This window comes from Ascaphus truei, chromosome 1 (assembly GCF_040206685.1).
Source record: "Ascaphus truei isolate aAscTru1 chromosome 1, aAscTru1.hap1, whole genome shotgun sequence".
Lineage (NCBI taxonomy): Eukaryota > Metazoa > Chordata > Amphibia > Anura > Ascaphidae > Ascaphus > Ascaphus truei.
The window spans coordinates 203891497-203908698 of record NC_134483.1 but is presented as its reverse complement, the minus strand read 5'-3'; the positions used below and the strand labels follow the sequence as shown (position 1 = coordinate 203908698).

Genomic DNA, 17202 nt, shown 5'->3' with positions numbered 1-17202 from the left:
AACTACCTGCCTCTCCCTATTGCCCCTACTTCCCCTTCTGTCACCCAGCTACCTACCTGCTCCTCACTAACAGCGCCATGAAACGCATGTTTAAAAATCCTCAAATTTTGAGGAAAAAATAAATGCTATATCACAAGAAAAGCCCTAATTTCAAAGTCTACATGAAGCCCTGCTGGAATGTGTACCCAATTGGTAAATCCAGAAGGTGTCGTTCAGTGTGCCGATCGCCTCCAATGAGGCAAAACATTCTCTATCCCCATGTATTCAAGTCCCGTAGGGTTCCGACTCATGGCAGACGGCAAAATGCTTTGACACATGGTCATCTATTTTTCTTTATTTTTTTCCTCCTGATGTTACTTATTCTCAAAGGCATGCGGTTTTTCTTGTATATTAGTGTCCACATGGGCCAACACAGGCATCATGGTCAGTTCTTCCATTTTTGTTGCCACTTTGAATTCTTTCCCTGTTGCGTTTGACTTTAAATAATTTGTTTTTAAAACTGAATTTGCATGTTCTGCAATCAACCTTTTGGGCACATCTAATCAGTTGTTTTTTTATTTTATCCATCTTTAGAGCACTTGTTGCTAGTTTATTTGATTTGGGGTCTTTTTGAAAAATTGGTTTGTTTCATATGTAATTTTTTTTTAAATTGGATCATTTTTCAATACATGCCAGTGTTTGTTCAGAATCCTCCTTATACTGCTGGCTTCTACATTGTATGGTGTAATTAATAAAAGCTATACCTCCTATTTTGGCACTTGACTGTTTTGCTTTACCTGCTTTCAAAAATGCCTGTCTACCCAGGGCTATTTTGTTCATGGCTTCATCTCATTTTGTTCTCTTGTAGTCTCGTCTCGTTCTAAGAACCCCATTGTTGGGATTTCTGACTGTTGCAGGATTTCTTTTTATCCTTCTATATTGCCCAAATGGAATGGTTTCAACTCATTTGGGATGGTGACAACTTGATTATAATATAAAATTGTTGTCTACCATTTAGAAAAGTTTTGGTCACATATATTATGATATCCAAAAAATCTATTTCAATATTGCTCATTTTGGAGGTAAATCTGAAGTTTAAACTATTTTCATTCATTAGATTGAGTCATTCAGGCTCTCTGACCCTCCCTTCCAAATTAAAAGGACATCATCCATGTACCTCCGCATGTGACCAGGTTTGTGTCGAGCCCTGCAAGTGACTAAATAGTTATCCTCCCATGAAAATAAGCGGAGTTCACAAAGCTCCACCTGATATTGCGCTTAAAAGTTGATGGATTGTGAGGAGTACATTATATAAGATAAATATCTTTATGCAACGCCCCTGAATATAGCTCTAAAGGAAGGCAGCTGAATCGCCCAGGTATCTCAAATATCATTGAGCGCCGGTGCAATATATATTCACTTAGGACTAAATTAAGGCTCCTTCTCCCTCTTTAGCCCCCACACCCCCTATTTTAGGGTCTGGAACTTCTGGGGAAAATCTATCAAAATTCACACAAAGGGAAAACTATGGTGGTTTCAGTAACATTTGCTCAAGTTTCAAATGTCTAAACTGCCTGCAAATATCAATCTGCAAATTTAATTTTGTTAGACCCGCTAATAACTTGTGGCTTCCATTGACACATTTTACTCCTCTACACATCTCCCACTGGTCCTCTACTTCAAAGGCTAGCACCAGCGACATGGCTACTTGCCCTCTACCAGAGGGAACCAACCATGTTTTCACCATAAAAGCTATGCAGTGTTGAAGGAAAACGATCACTCTTTATTTTTTTTTGTTTGTTTTTTACAGGGAGCAGAGAATAGAAACTGTGCAATCATGTAGAATCATCATCCCTTCAGCTGATCGTGGCCTACAGATCTGAGCCTTCTGGAAGCACAACATTATTTTTCTATCGGGGTACACTTTTAACATGTCAATATTGACTGCCTTAATTTCTTTTATATTAAAAATAAAAAAAAACGCAAGGACATTTTGTACTAGCAACCACCTGTAACTTGCAAAATGTGAATTGACGACTAGTTTGTGCACTGTCTGGCTCTTGAGGACTGATCCTGGAAGTGACATGTCACTCAATGTGGTTAAAGCCACACTGCTTTTTGTTTGCCACCTGTCGGTTGTATACAACTATACAACGGTGCTGTTCCATATGAGCAATATGGAATGTCGATGCTTCCAACTTTTGTACTGACTCACTTTTATTTTTTTTCTACTACCAAGAAATCAAAATTTGAATTTTTTTCTATAAAACTGTTAAGGAGTTATTTGAATTGAGAAAAAAATGCAGCTGTTTTATTGAACATTTTAGGTTTGTGTGTTGGGTGATTATTGTAGTTTTTTTTTTTTTTTAAAGATAATGAAACCATTGTTTACCTACGTAAAATGACAGAAATAAAATGTTTTTAATGGAGTGTGTATACTGCTTTGTTTGCGGTTGTTGAGTATTTTGAATGAAATTGTTGTTTTTTTAAAAACAAAAAACAAATGCGCTGTTGTACAGCAGAGTGAAGGACAGGACCTGACTTTGCGCACAGTCCTGTTTAGCTTGCCGCTTGAGTAGTAGTTTGTCCCATGTTTCTTTTAGTGCTTGCATGACATTAGACCTGAAATTGAAGGGCCTAACTTGCTATGCACATAAAATGTCACCCCAAATTTTTTTTTGCCGTACCCTTGTCAACAGAATAAAACTGAAGCTCTACTCCATGTGAACTGGTGCTGATGGGTTCATCGTTGCAGTTTATGCTGCTCCCTTTACACTGCTTCCCATAACATTACACAATTGACTTAATGAAGGAGTGGCTCAGTGAGTAAAAGACACTGACTGACACTGAGATTGCTACAGGGGAGCCTGATTCAATTCCCTGTGTCGGCTCCTTGTGACCTTGGGCAAGTCACTTTATCTCCCTGTGCCTCAGGCACCAAAATCATAGATTGTAAGCTCTACGGGGCAGGGACCTGTGCCTGCAGAAATGTCTCTGTAAAGCGCTGTGTAAAACTAGCAGTGCTATACAAGAACATGCTGTTATTGTTATTATTATTATGAGCAAGTTTTGTTTTCATATATTTCCACCATGTGACTACAATAGTTTTAAATTGGTTATTGGTTATTGGTGTGGCTTACTGAAATGGTTTAACCACATCATGCTGAACTTTCAACTCCTAGAGCCAGCCACCTGTAGCACCCTGTTGATGGATTTATTTGTATGACCTGGAATGTCTTATTTAGCTTAAACGCTCTACATTTGGGAACTTGGAAGATAAGCTCATGACCATTTGTTTTACGGTTGCCCATGGTAGTGGGCACTGTAGGATTAAGTCCACCCTTAGCTTGAGTAGGACAGGAAATTGAATTCTGCAGGTAGTACCATAAAAGCTGTTCTTTTGTAAAGGATTTACCAGACTGCAGCTAGTACAGTTAATCCAGGGAGCCCATGCGACCGGGCTGACCATAGATGCATCTCGGTACCCAGCGGTAACACCTGATGCGGGGACATGATGCTTTTTGCATGGTGCCCCACTTGTTTGAATAATTGATGGATAGGATTAAGGCTAATCCAGAATCTGGTACTCAAAATACCACACAAACAAATAATACAGTGATGATTAGTCCTGTTCAATGTTTTACATATACAGGTAAACCCCGTTATAACGCGCCTCGTTATACCGCGATTCGGTTATAACGCGGTTTTCCCGTGGCTCCAGATTTTTTGCACGCAGCACACTGCACGCAGCACACTGCACGCACGCAGCTCACTGCACGCGCACTGCTCACTGCACGCGCACTGCTCACTGCTCGCGCACTGCTCACTGCACGCGCACTGCTCGCGCACTGCTCACTGCTCGCGCACTGCTCACTGCACGCTCACTGCACGCGCACTGCTCACTGCACGCGCACTGCTCACTGCACGCGCACTGCTCACTGCACGCGCACTGCTCACTGCACGCGCACTGCTCACTGCAGGCGCACTGCAGGCGCACTGCTCGCGCACACTGCTCGCACTGACACTGCTCGCACTGACACTGCTCGCACTGCACACTGCTCGCACTGCACACTGCTCGCACTGCACACTGCTCGCACTGCACACTGCTCGCACTGCACACTGCTCGCACTGCACACTGCTCGCACTGCACACTGCTCGCACTGCACACTGCTCGCACTGCACACTGCTCGCACTGCACACTGCTCACACTGCTCGCACTGCTCACACTGCTCGCACTGCTCACACTGCTCGCACTGCACACTGCTCGCACTGCACACTGCTCGCACTGCACACTGCTCGCACTGCACACTGCTCGCACTGCACACTGCTCGCACTGCACACTGCTCGCACTGCACACTGCTCGCACTGCACACTGCTCGCACTGCACACTGCTCACACTGCTCACTGCTCACACTGCTCACTGCTCACACTGCTCACTGCTCACACTGCTCACACTGACACTGCACACTGCTCACACTGCACACTGCTCACACTGACACTGCACACTGCTCACACTGACACTGCACACTGCTCACACTGACACTGCACACTGCTCACACTGACACTGCACACTGCTCACACTGACACTGCACACTGCTCACACTGACACTGCACACTGCTCACACTGACACTGCACACTGCTCACACTGACACTGCTCACACTGACACTGCACACTGCTCACACTGACACTGCACACTGCTCACACTGACACTGCACACTGCTCACACTGACACTGCACACTGCTCACACTGACACTGCACACTGCTCACACTGACACTGCACACTGCTCACACTGACACTGCACACTGCTCACACTGACACTGCACACTGCTCACACTGCACACTGCTCACACTGCACACTGCTCACACTGCACACTGCTCACACTGACACTGCACACTGCTCACACTGACACTGCACACTGCTCACACTGACACTGCACACTGCTCACACTCACACTGACACTGCACACTGCTCACACTGACACTGACACTGCACACTGCTCACACTGACACTGCACACTGCTCACACTCACACTGCACACTGCTCACACTCACACTGACACTGCACACTGCTCACACTGACACTGCACACTGCTCACACTGACACTGCACACTGCTCACACTGACACTGCACACTGCTCACACTGACACTGCTCACACTGCTCACACTGACACTGCACACTGCTCACACTGACACTGCTCACACTGCTCACACTGACACTGCTCACACTGACACTGCACACTGCTCACACTGACACTGCACACTGCTCACACTGACACTGCACACTGCTCACACTGACACTGCACACTGCTCACACTGACACTGCACACTGCTCACACTGACACTGCACACTGCTCACACTGACACTGCACACTGCTCACACATACACATACACAAATCAGCCTTACCTTGGGGATGATTGGTGAGGCATGTGGCTACAGGGGGGGGGGGGGGCGCTGCGTGCCGGTGGGGGTGATGGCTGCGGGGGGCCCCGATGCTGGTGGGATGGCCTGGTGCAGCGCGGGGGGGCAGGTAGGTGGGGGTAGGTTGGCGGTACGGCCCGGGGCGGGGGGTGGGACGTCATTGTGCTGTGGAGGGATGGCGGGGCCCTGCTCTGCAGCGGAGTGGCAGGATGACCCTGCGCTACGGCGGGGCGAGGGGGCCCTGTACTGCGGCGCGAGAGCCTGTGCTGCGGCGGGGGGGTGAGCGGTCTTCTAGAGAGATCCTTTGCTGTGTGGGGGCCCGGTCCTGCGAGGGGGGGTGATGGTGCTGGGGGAGGGGAGGTGACGGTGCTGGGGATGGGGGGGTTGGTGCTGCGGGGGTCCAGGCGGCTGATCACAGCAGGCACCTGTTCCACAATTCTGCTCCCTCTCGCGCCAGAGCTTAAGCCACTTGACTTCCGGCACTGTCGATAGGGAGACCAGTGCCGGTGCAGTTTTTTTTTTTTTTTACATATATTAAATTAACGGGCACGGCTTTTTGCCCTGAGAGGGAGGGAGGAGGCATGTGGCCCGCATGTTGTGCAGGCCTGGTGTAGGGCTTCCGGACACCTTCCTTCCCTCCTCACTCCCTCCCGAACAGGCGCGCGGCGGTAATTTTTTTTAAAAATTAGCGCGACCCCGTTACTAACGCGGTGGTCTCGGGGTGGACCCCGAGGACCGCGCTATAACGGGGTTTACCTGTATTCAGCTGCAGCAGCAGAGATCACAAAGTCCATAAACGGATAGCGCAGCGTTGTGTCCACACTGTGATCGTGAAGGTATGTGAGGTATATATGCAAACTAAACCACTCTTTGATAAAGCACTTCCAGTGTGAAACATGTTAGAGGATTACCAGTACCTTTATATTTATATATATATTTTTTTTTTTTTTTACCAATTAACTTTTTGGTCACCACATCCTAGCTTTGCTATTCTGGCTGTGCACTGGCTATTTCTATTTGGGTCTCTCGCTTGTTTGAATAGCATGTTAGATGTCATGGATGAGACTGTACATATTACTGCGCTCCTCCCTATAGACGTTTGCTGCTGGTAAAAAGAGGTCTTAATTATAGAAGAACAAAGAACGATTCCTGCACTCCTTCCAATTAGGCAAAAATAGTGATCTAATGAATAAGGTTATTTTGTTAAACCCTTTTTGCCAAAGCGTTAAGCCTGCAAGCCACGTCAAGGCATAACCACATTTTTCAGGTACCTACACTTAAATATATGTAATTTATTGTGAAAAATTGACTAGTGAAAAAAAAAAAAAATGGGCCCCGAAGGGGTTAAATAAAGCATATGCTTTGGTGAGTAATACAAGGTTTTGCCAGCTTTTAATTGCATCATAGTTACCTTACTGTAGAGGAACTGGATGCACAAATTCCCTGATGTGAATATAATAAAACTTACACATATTTCTGTCATGGATGAAAGATACAGTAACTCTGAGTCAGCAGCATAACAAGTGACTAAACACAAAAGTGATAAAGATCTCAGTCAGACGAATCAGAGGTAAAATATCAGCATTTCTCAGAAGCTAAATACTGTGATTCTTTTGTCTGAATCGCTTGCTGAGAAATCAGAGTTCAATCTAGAAGTGGTTGAACCTCTAATAAAAGCAGAGGAAAACATTGGAATTAGAAGGTAAGAGAGCAGATAAATAATTTGTTGGAAGCCAAAGAACGATGTTGTCTGATCCACGAAGTGATTATGGACACAGTGTGCTCAGAATGGGCTCAGCCTGATTTAAAAAAAAAAAAACTTTACAAAAAAAATAATGATGCTCAAGAAATTCAACAAAATGTATCCTTTTGAACAAAAGTGGAAAATGGAGCCTGCAATATCTAGTTACAAGGAAAACCACCCTATCAGTTGATGATGCAGCATCATTCAAAGATGTGATGGATAACCTTCTTAAGAAATCTTATCTGGCGGCTGTCCCATCCAGCGTGCAAACCTGCGATAGCAACCATGTTGGTATCTAGCCAAGTAATATAGGGAAACTGCTGCTCACCAAAATATATGAAATAAAAAGGATACAAATACCGCGGTGCTCCTGGTTCAGGATTCTCTGTGATAATCCAATATTCAGCGAAAGGTTTAAAGAACAGGCCTCAACGGATTTTTAATACACTAATTTATTGCCAACAAAATGAGTTGACGTTTTGGCCACACATGGCCTTTCTCAAAAGCAAAATGGCATGAATGGTAAGCTCGCTTGACTCCTATTGCCACATGCCAGCAGCGCTGGTTTGGCAGCGCAGATGAGTGATCTAGTGGCGAAAGGTACTTGGTCAGCAAAAGATCAGCAGATCTGCTAGAGCTCACGGCAGTTCAGACAGAGCTAGAAGCATTTCAAGAACACATGACGTGGAAACATACAAATACGATCCAACAACAGCACCGTGGGGAAGTATATAGTCGGGCAAAGGGGAAGGCTGATGAAATTGACATCAGAAATCCTGTCATGGGCAGAAAGTGGTCTCAAATATCACAGCCATTCATATACTAGGGCCACAAAACACGACATTCTCACTCCACAAAATGCACCTTGGACGCCCAAGTATTTTCACTAAATAGTGAAGCGTTGGGGTCAAGCCAAAGTAGACCTGCATGAGTATAACATTGCCACAAAAAGGGGGAATGTTTCTGCACAAAATGATTTTAGCTCTGTTCGATGCAGACAGATGAACACTGGTTTCAACTTAAACTCCCAGTTTCAGTTTAAACTTTTCTCCAATCCCTCTTATTGGAAAGATATTGAGGAAAATAAAAACCGACCAAGTAGAGGATGCTGGAGACCATGGTTTGGTATAATAAACACTGCAATAGACACTGGCATTTGCAGAATGTACGAGGGTTACTACAGCAAGAACCTCTGAAACACACAGACTAGTTATGATGGCCTGGAGAATGAGTGGAAAGTCCTAAGAGTAAATGAAGGATGTTCAGATAGGACTATACGGACTCTGTTCGAAACAAGAAAAAAGTCGAACGGTCTACAACAGGATTTGGCTTTGTTTCAGGGACTGGTGTGAAAAACGGAAACACAATTTCTTCTCACCAACCTCTGATATTGGTACAGTTTCCGCAAGAATAGTTTTTTTTACATTTTGCCCCAAACCATGAAAGAAGCGTTTGAATTGCACAATCTCGATGTTTGATACCTTGCACCCAGTTGATATAGGTTGTCAAAGTCGGACAGACTGTTTATCTTTCCAGAAGGACCCAGGACTGGTCAAGAAGCATCCAAGGGAACAATATCCAGATGAATCGTTTCATACTTAAGGAAAGCGTATGAACAAAAAGGAGATAATGCACTTTTAAGTCTAAAGGTTAATTTCAGAAAGGCCCACATCCTGGGCATTTAAAGCACAGGCATCACCTGCACAGATCTGTAAGGCAGCCGTAATGTAATTCAACACATTCATTAAATATTATAGACTGGGCATTCAGGCGTCAGCTGACGCAAGCTTTGGTCACAAAGTACTTGGGTCTGTAGTAACAAAATAAATTAGTTGAACCTGATATTTGTGTTCTTTATTATTGTCCTCCCTTTTATTGCTTGGGTATGTGTCCCCGCTGCCATGTGGAACAGGAGAAGAGAAAATGTATAGAACTTTCCATAATTTTCTTTTCTTGGAACCATATGGCAGTGGCACATTGTGTGTGTGTGTGTGTGTGTGTGTGTGTGTGTGTGTGTGTGTGTGTGTGTGTGTGTGTGTGTGTGTGTGTGTGTGTGTGTGTCTCTGTCTGTCTGTCTGTCTGTCTGTCTGTCTATACACACACACACACACACACATATATATGTTTTTAATTATGTCCTGGGAACAGAGTTATAACAATACATAGTTACATTAATTGAACAGGGTTATATAGTCAATTCACAGACATTTCATGGACAGTTACAGTTGGAGAATTCGGTGTAGAGGATAAAAGGGTTGGAGAGTTTCAGATTGAAATACAGCAAGTTTAACACCAACAAACATCAGCAAATTACTCACACCCTTTTGCTGCGCCTTTGGGGCAACGCAGATGTAGACTGAAGTCACAGCTGTATTCATTCTGATCCCCATCAGAGTCCTTTTGTTCTCCAGGGTATTAGAATTTCAGAGGGTGGGGCAGACAAAACGGCAGTAAGCAAACGCAGAGTTGAACTCTTGGCATGCTGGTTATGTACAGAGGGGAGCAGTTCTTGGGATCCCCATCGGGTGTCTGCCTTTGGGGCGACACGGATGTAGACTGAAGGGGTTCAGAATGAATGCAGCTGTGATTTCAGAGTTCTTTTGTCCTCCAGGATTGCTGCCCATATGGTTTGCTGATTGGGAGGATTGTCATTAGATTATTTATTCATGGAAATATTTATCTTGCTTTATATTCGCCTGGGGGTTCACCCTGTTGTTTTGTTTTTTTATATATAAAGTATATACGTTTTTTTTTAAAACTGTTTATATAAGTTTTAGACTTTCATACATTGTTTGTCTACACATGCTATTTTATGTATTTATTTACATTCATTTCTTTTTGATTGTTGGTTGAGAAGCAGTGTATATGTACATATGTTTCTCTTGTTTCCATCTGAATCACTGGTAGTGACTACCCCCCAGAATTAGGCTACATATTAAAGCTACATCAATTAAGTTCTTCAATCAGTTAGTTGTGCAATTCGGTTTAAAAGTAAGGGGTGGTCACTGTGTAGATTATTCCTGATAAAGCCATAGTCTAGGGTGAAACGCGTTGGATTCCCCATAGCTGAACGAAAAGAGACTCTGCTACCAGTTACATTGACTTTGTGCGCCTGCTTGATCGCCCCCGCTTCCACCGACGGTACACACAGTGACGCACTTCCTGGATACGCAATACCAGTGAGGCTGCCGCCCAGGGAATCCCCAGAGGTTACCTTTTCCACCGAAGACTGGCGACTAGTGGCACACATCGACTCCATCTGCATCCCAGTGATTGTGGTGGACAGAGAGGAGGATTATAGTAGTCATTTCCATTGGGAGTATTATCCCCTCTATAACCAGGCAAATATATTTTCTTTTACACTGTGAGTGTCTTTTCATCTGTTAGGGGAGGGGGGATCCTTGCTCAGCTTTTATTCAACGTTCTGAAAAGGTGCTATCAGGGATAAATAACTATAAACAACATGAGAACGAATCCCTAGTGTTGCACTTACATTAGAAAATAAATAAATTTTAATGATATTTGAAGAAAACACCAACTAGTTTGAAAACCTCAGAAATAAGCGCCTGTGTGTTTCGCCATTAGCGAAAAAGGAAACGAAAAATTTTCATATACAAAGGATATAACCTTATATCCTACGTTAGTTCACGGGACTAAGTCCTATATGAATATACATCCTGCTTAGTGCAGACCAAGGGGAATATAGTCCCTACGTTTGTGTGCACAAGGGATGCAGCTTTGAGAGTTGCCACAAGATGTCTGATGTTGCTCCTAGTGGCTACAACATAGCATTCATGATAGATGTTAGACGGATATTGCTGTCAGCAATGAGAAGAATGCCTACAAATATCCCTTGTATTTCCTGCAACATTGTATCTCAAGATTCAGCTGTTCTCATGAATCCTCAGAGTAATGGTATATTGCTACTCCCTTAGAGCATATATAATTAGTGTGTTTAGGTTCTCATCATGAATTAAACTGGGAGAGTTGCAAATAGGTGCCTGATGTTGCTGCTAATTGCTGGAATGTAGCACTCATGCTAGATGTTTAAGCAAATATTAATGCCAGCAATGAAAAAGATGTAGATGTCCAGTTGTTTAAGGGAGCACAGATGCATGAAAAACAAAACACATATACTATACTATAGTGCAATATGTATGTGATTTAAATAAAGTGTTTCTTTTCTTCAAAGTCTGATGAAATGTGTACGCACAAATTTCCCCCTCAGATAGTGTATGTAATGGTATCTTTATGGCACTGGGCCGAACGCCTCCACAGATGTGATCACCTTAATGGAAAATGGAACAAGAGAACCGACCATAGTGCGATCAAAAAATATAAACTTTATAGTAAAAATATGGTAAAACACACTCACATGGTGTCAGTAGGTTAACAGCAATTTGATCAAAAATGATCCACACCAGCAACTTGGAGCCTGGTAATCGAGTGGTTTGCTCCGTCTGCACGCTCAGCTGTGCTCACGTCCCCGTCTCCTTCCGTTCCGGTGCAATCCCCGGATGACGTGCAGGGGCGGGTACAACGAACAAACAGGTCGCACTGGAATTCAGCTTCCCTCACGGTACTCAGAATACACTCAACGCATTTCTCCTCTGCTGAGGTTTCATCAGGAATGATTTTAGTGGCCTGCCACAGACATATATATATATATATATATATACCCCGGCTAGCTATCTCATTGGTTGATAATTAACATTTGATCAATAAGATTTGTTTCAGGTGTTCTTACTGAGATATGATCCAGATTAAATGCAAATCCTAAACATACACTCTTATTTGAATATGTCACAATATATCCATGTGGTGATAGAATAGTAATATTTAAACGGCGCATATATACTATTATCACCATATGCGCCGTTTAAATATCATGCGCCATTTAAATATTACTATTATATCACCACATGGATATATTGTGACATATTCAAATAAGAGTGTATGTTTAGGAATATCACTGATTGTTATCCTTGTGGCGCTTAATTATAATCAGTGCTATTCCTAAACATACACTCTTATTTGAATATGTCACAATATATCCATGTGGTGATATAATAGTAATATTTAAATGGCGCATGATATTTAAACGGCACATATGGTGATAATAGTATATATGCGCCGTTTAAATAATACTATTCTATCACCACATGGATATATTGTGACATATTCAAATAAGAGTGTATGTTTAGGAATATCACTGATTATAATTAAGCGCCACAAGGATAACAATCTGTTTGTTTTCAATGAAAAAGATGCCTACAAATATCCCTTATATTCACTGTGATATTGTATCTCAAGATTCAACTATTTTCATGTGAATCCTCAGAGTATTGGCATACTGTATATTTACTGCCTTAGAGCATCTATGGATTCGTATAGTATGGTTCTTTTTATAAATAGGCACCGGTGTCTCTCTGAATCTAGTGGGTTCCTCAATCAGCCCACATCATGGTTTAGCTGACTAGGATATATAGTACACGTGCACAGAGCAAGTTGTCCGGTGTTTACACACACATCTGACTAGACCTGTGTCCCAGTCGCGCTACTGACGTCCTGACGTCATCACCCGACGCTCGTTTCGTTCCTTACTCGGAACTTCTTAGGGGGTGGGCGGGTCACTGCTACCGGCGGCTACTTAACTCCACTGTTGCCATAGTTACCTATAAACAAGTGAGTCACCAGGATAAATTTAGCGCGAAGGAGCCAGCCAATAGGAAGGTATGTCAACAAAGAAATTGACAAACCATGCCGTGTATACCCTTTAAAACAGAGGTATTCTAAAGATCAATACATGTAAGTTAAAATGTGAATGAAACGGCCTAGTTCTCATGGTTATATAGACTTAAATTAAGACTGGGAAATAGGGGAAGGGGGGAAGAAGGCTAGCTCTTGCTACAGTCTGGGATGGTGCCAGGGGTGGAAGAATACTGGACAAAACTACTTGCCTAAACAAGTGAAAAAGACCCCTATATGACTAGCACTCGTGATAATAGTATGATATATTCAGAATAAAACTTAACCTTTATTGGTATATGAAATAATAAGTAAGAATAAACACTAAAAAGCAAACTTGCAAAACTTTGCAAAAGCAAAAAAAGCAAACTATAATTGATTATAGTTCTCATATAAGGAATCATGATGATTTGATCATGATTTCTATTTAAGCAGATTAACGCTAGACTTAGCAGGCTGTGATCACTGGTTGAGAATATGCATATGTCCAGGCCCAGGTAAATCCCATATTATTTTGGGGACCAAAGGAAAGGCGGAGTAGACAAATCCTTCATTGCGGTCTTTGGGTGCTAGTGTCCCTAGGGTATATATCCACCTCACCTCCTTTCTTAATAGGGCTGTATCTAGATCACCTTTCCTCGCTCCTAGTGTCACATAGTCAATGCCTTGGAAAGACAGGTAAGTGACATCACCATGATGGTGAACCGAAAATCACCCGGCGCTCTAGTGATATTTAGTGAATATAATACCAATTAGATTCAAAGAAATCATATAAATAAGTGAAAAGTAAAAGTGACATATAGTGGTGATGAAATATACAAATGTAAATTCAATGTGATATAGAATAAATAAATATATAATATGACCGATGGCTTGTTCGCTTCGACCCACGATGAATCCTTGTAGGAGGACATGTGCAGAGGTACACAATGGAGACTGCTGTAAGGTGAAATTATAACAAGGCTTTATTGTGCCTGTCGCTTAAAACACAGCAAAAAAAATCAACATAAGCGAAATAGTGAGCCAAACAAAGAAAACCTATCTCTGCTTTGGAGACTATCTACACATGTAGCTCAGCCCTCTCTGACTGGGTTGGTTAGCTAGGCTCTTTACCAGCCCCAAATCATGGAGACATTTATCAATACAAATAGACATAGATAGTCTTATACGAAAAAGTGTTAGCTGGGCTGCTGTAGGGGAAGCTTCTCTGCTCTCCTGGAACCGCACCCTTGTGTGCACAGAAAATGTCAGGCTCCAAGTTTAGAATCTTGTCCCCTTTGTCTTGTGGTCAGCTTGTTGCTCAAGACATCTGTCCTTTCTTGGTTCAACCCCATTGTGGACTAAGGAATCTCTGCTCTCTCCAAAGTTCAGCTCAGGTGTGAGCTAAGGAGTCACTTCCTGTCTCAAAAGACAGGCTTTTCTAAGCAATCAGGCAGGTGGTGTTAGTTAATTGCCTACCAGCAGTTAACCACCACACTGCTGGATTAGAGGCACATTTGTGAAAAGGGATAAGTCCCCTGTTACAATCCTCCTCTTAGGTTTTTAGTGATACTGATTATGAAGAATGCGGAGAGCTCAACGAACCGGTAGGTGCATAAAAAAAACACAGAAAAACACAAAAATAGTGCAATACTGTTGTATGGTGAGCACTGACTTGCAAAATGTAGTACCAAATGAATGTGCACTCACATTTTCCAAAAATTAAACCAGCATTATGCCCCTCTTGGGAATCTCCTTTGTAATCGTGTAGGTGTTGGGATTTTGATGTGCAGGAGAACAGGTACTCAGACGTGGATATAGAGAAAACACACAGAAGAACAGACTAGGTGCAGGGGTCACAATGTATTAGGAAAAAGTAATGCCAATAAATACAGTTATCCACTCACATGTAGACCCCGAATTCGGACAGTGTACGAAAGCAGCCCTTGTGGGTTACCGGCGGTTGGACTCAGCTGTGTGGCGGTTGAACAGAGGTCTCCACACAGTAGCTGGTGCGCAGGCAGGTCCCTGCAGGATCTCCGCTTCCGCGTTCCACAGGCGCATTGAGGGGACGTCGCACGGGATGACATCACCTTCCGAATCTCTTTCGGCTTGCTAATTAGACTCTGCTTGGCGCTTGTACACAACAAGGAAGTAAGGAGGGTTCCAGGGGTACCAGCATAACAAAATCAAATATGGCCGGGTAGAAATGATAATTGTATCAATGTGATGGTTGGAAATTCAAACTTGCAGAACCACTCTCGCCCCTCTTGTCACTTGCTGGACTTGCTTTGTTCCAGATCTGACTAGAAAGCTTCAGACAGGAGACCATGGAACAAGTGACGAGAGTGGTTCTGCAAGTTTGAGTTACGGTCTGTTGCCTTTTCTCGTTTGTAGGCCCTGTTTATACAGGACCGACTGTATCCTCGATTTGAGCTTCTTCCCCATAATCTCTGATTGCTTTTCAAAATCTTGGGGAGTAGAGCAATTTCTCTTTACCCTCAGGTATTGCCCTATAGGGATCCCCTGAACTAATGATTGTGGGTGATGGCTGCTGGCTAGCAGTAAGTTGTTAGTGGCTGTCACCTTAGTATGCACCATTGTTTGGAAGTGTACCTCATCATCCTTGAAGATGTCATGGTCCAGGAATGTGATTTTTTCCTGATGTATTTCGTAGGTGAGTTTTAAATTGTGATTGTTTGACTTCAAACTGTTCACAAAGGTGTGAAACTTGTTTCGTGCAACTCCACACCACCAGCACATCGTCGATGTAGCGCGACCAAAGGTCGATGTGCTGGGTGTGTTCTGACATATCATGAGTGAAAACTTTCACCTCCTCCCACCAACCCTGGTAGATGTTGGCATCACAGGTGGAGCCCATGGCCGTTCCCTGGAGTTGGTGGCAGTATTTACTTTTGAACAGAAAAAAGTTGTGTGTTAACACAAACTCAAGGAGATCCACTATGAAGTGATTGTAGTCATAGTGCTCGGAGCTCCTTGCTCAGAGGAAGTGAGTCACTGCTGCCAAGCCCACCAGGTGCTGTATACTAGTATACAGGGACTGTACATCTAACGGCACAAAAGGAGTAGGGAAACCGCACTCAAACACAAGCAAACGGAAAATTGAATCAGAATAAGTCATTTACTATGGATAAACAATAATAATAGATACCCTACATTGTGTATACAAACCCAGGTGAGAGGTGTGAGCTTAAATGACCACAGAACACAGAAATATAGTAACATAGGAAATAAATAGAGCATTTGAGAAAATTAATACTTAACTCAGCTCACACCATAACAATGGCTCAGACAATGGCAAAAAAAAAGGGGGTGGGCGCAACTAGAAAACAGAATGGGCACATTAGGTCCAGGCAAGCCAAACAAATAGAACAGAGGGAAAAAAGAGAGGGGGGGGCAGCAATGTTTCGGGGACAACCCCATCCTCCAGCCAGTTCTACACCACCGCAGTACTACCCTTATAGGGTTGCCTGTGTCAAAACCCAGTAGTAAGTAACCCAATACCACAAGGGGAATAAGGTAAAGCCACAATATAGAAAATGCTGCAAAGAATGCAAAAATGAAGCCATCCAACACAGGGAAACGTCCATCAGAAAAACAGCCAACACAGAGAAACGTCCGTCAAAAAAACAGCCAACACAGGTAAACGTTTGTTGGAAATGCAGCCTGGGAACTTCTGCAGTGGTTTAGAACTGTTGGGACCGGGCCTGATTACAGAGTAATGCCTGAAACATTGCCCTCCTTGATTTAATATTGTCATTCCCCTCCTCCCCCCCCCTCCCATCTCCATGTTTTGCCTCCCTCCCCCCACCCCCTCTTTTTTCCCTTCCCTTTGTTTGCTTTGGGGTTTTTTTGGTTTACCTGTACCTAGTGTGACCCATTCTGTTTTCTAGTAACCCCCACTCCATTTTTTTTGTGCCATTGTTACTCTGTGAGCCGAGCTAAGTATTCATTTTCTCATATGTTCTATTTCATATGTTACTATATTTCTGTGTTCACTTTGTATACATTATGTATGGTGTCTTGTATTATTGCTTATCCAAAGTACACGACTTATTCCATTTTGTGTCTATATGGATTGAGGGGTCCCTTTTGGGTTCCATGCACCTTTGCCACACCCTGCTACTTGCCTTGGGAGTGCTGACTCACTATTATATTTGTCTTTTCATCTGTTGCGCACCAATATTATATCAATGATTTTATACCATGTTGTTGCGCCCCTGTTTTTGTAGTGATGGGCTGCCCCCCACTTTGTTCATTCATACCAATAACAGGTTAACCCAGATGACCTCAAAGGAGACACAGA

General features: G+C 43.2%; 1 protein-coding gene across 1 annotated transcript in view; it reads left to right on the top strand.

Moving 5' to 3' along the window:
* The window catches only part of LOC142495252 (lamin-B1-like), a 36730-nt gene extending 34317 nt beyond the window's left edge, over positions 1-2413 (top strand). Inside the window, exon 11 of the mRNA XM_075600473.1 lies at positions 1790-2413. Coding sequence (XP_075456588.1) covers positions 1790-1822 — 33 coding nt within the window. The 3' untranslated portion in view covers positions 1823-2413. The remainder of the gene's footprint in view (positions 1-1789) is intronic.
* Positions 2414-17202: the final 14789 nt, after the last annotated feature.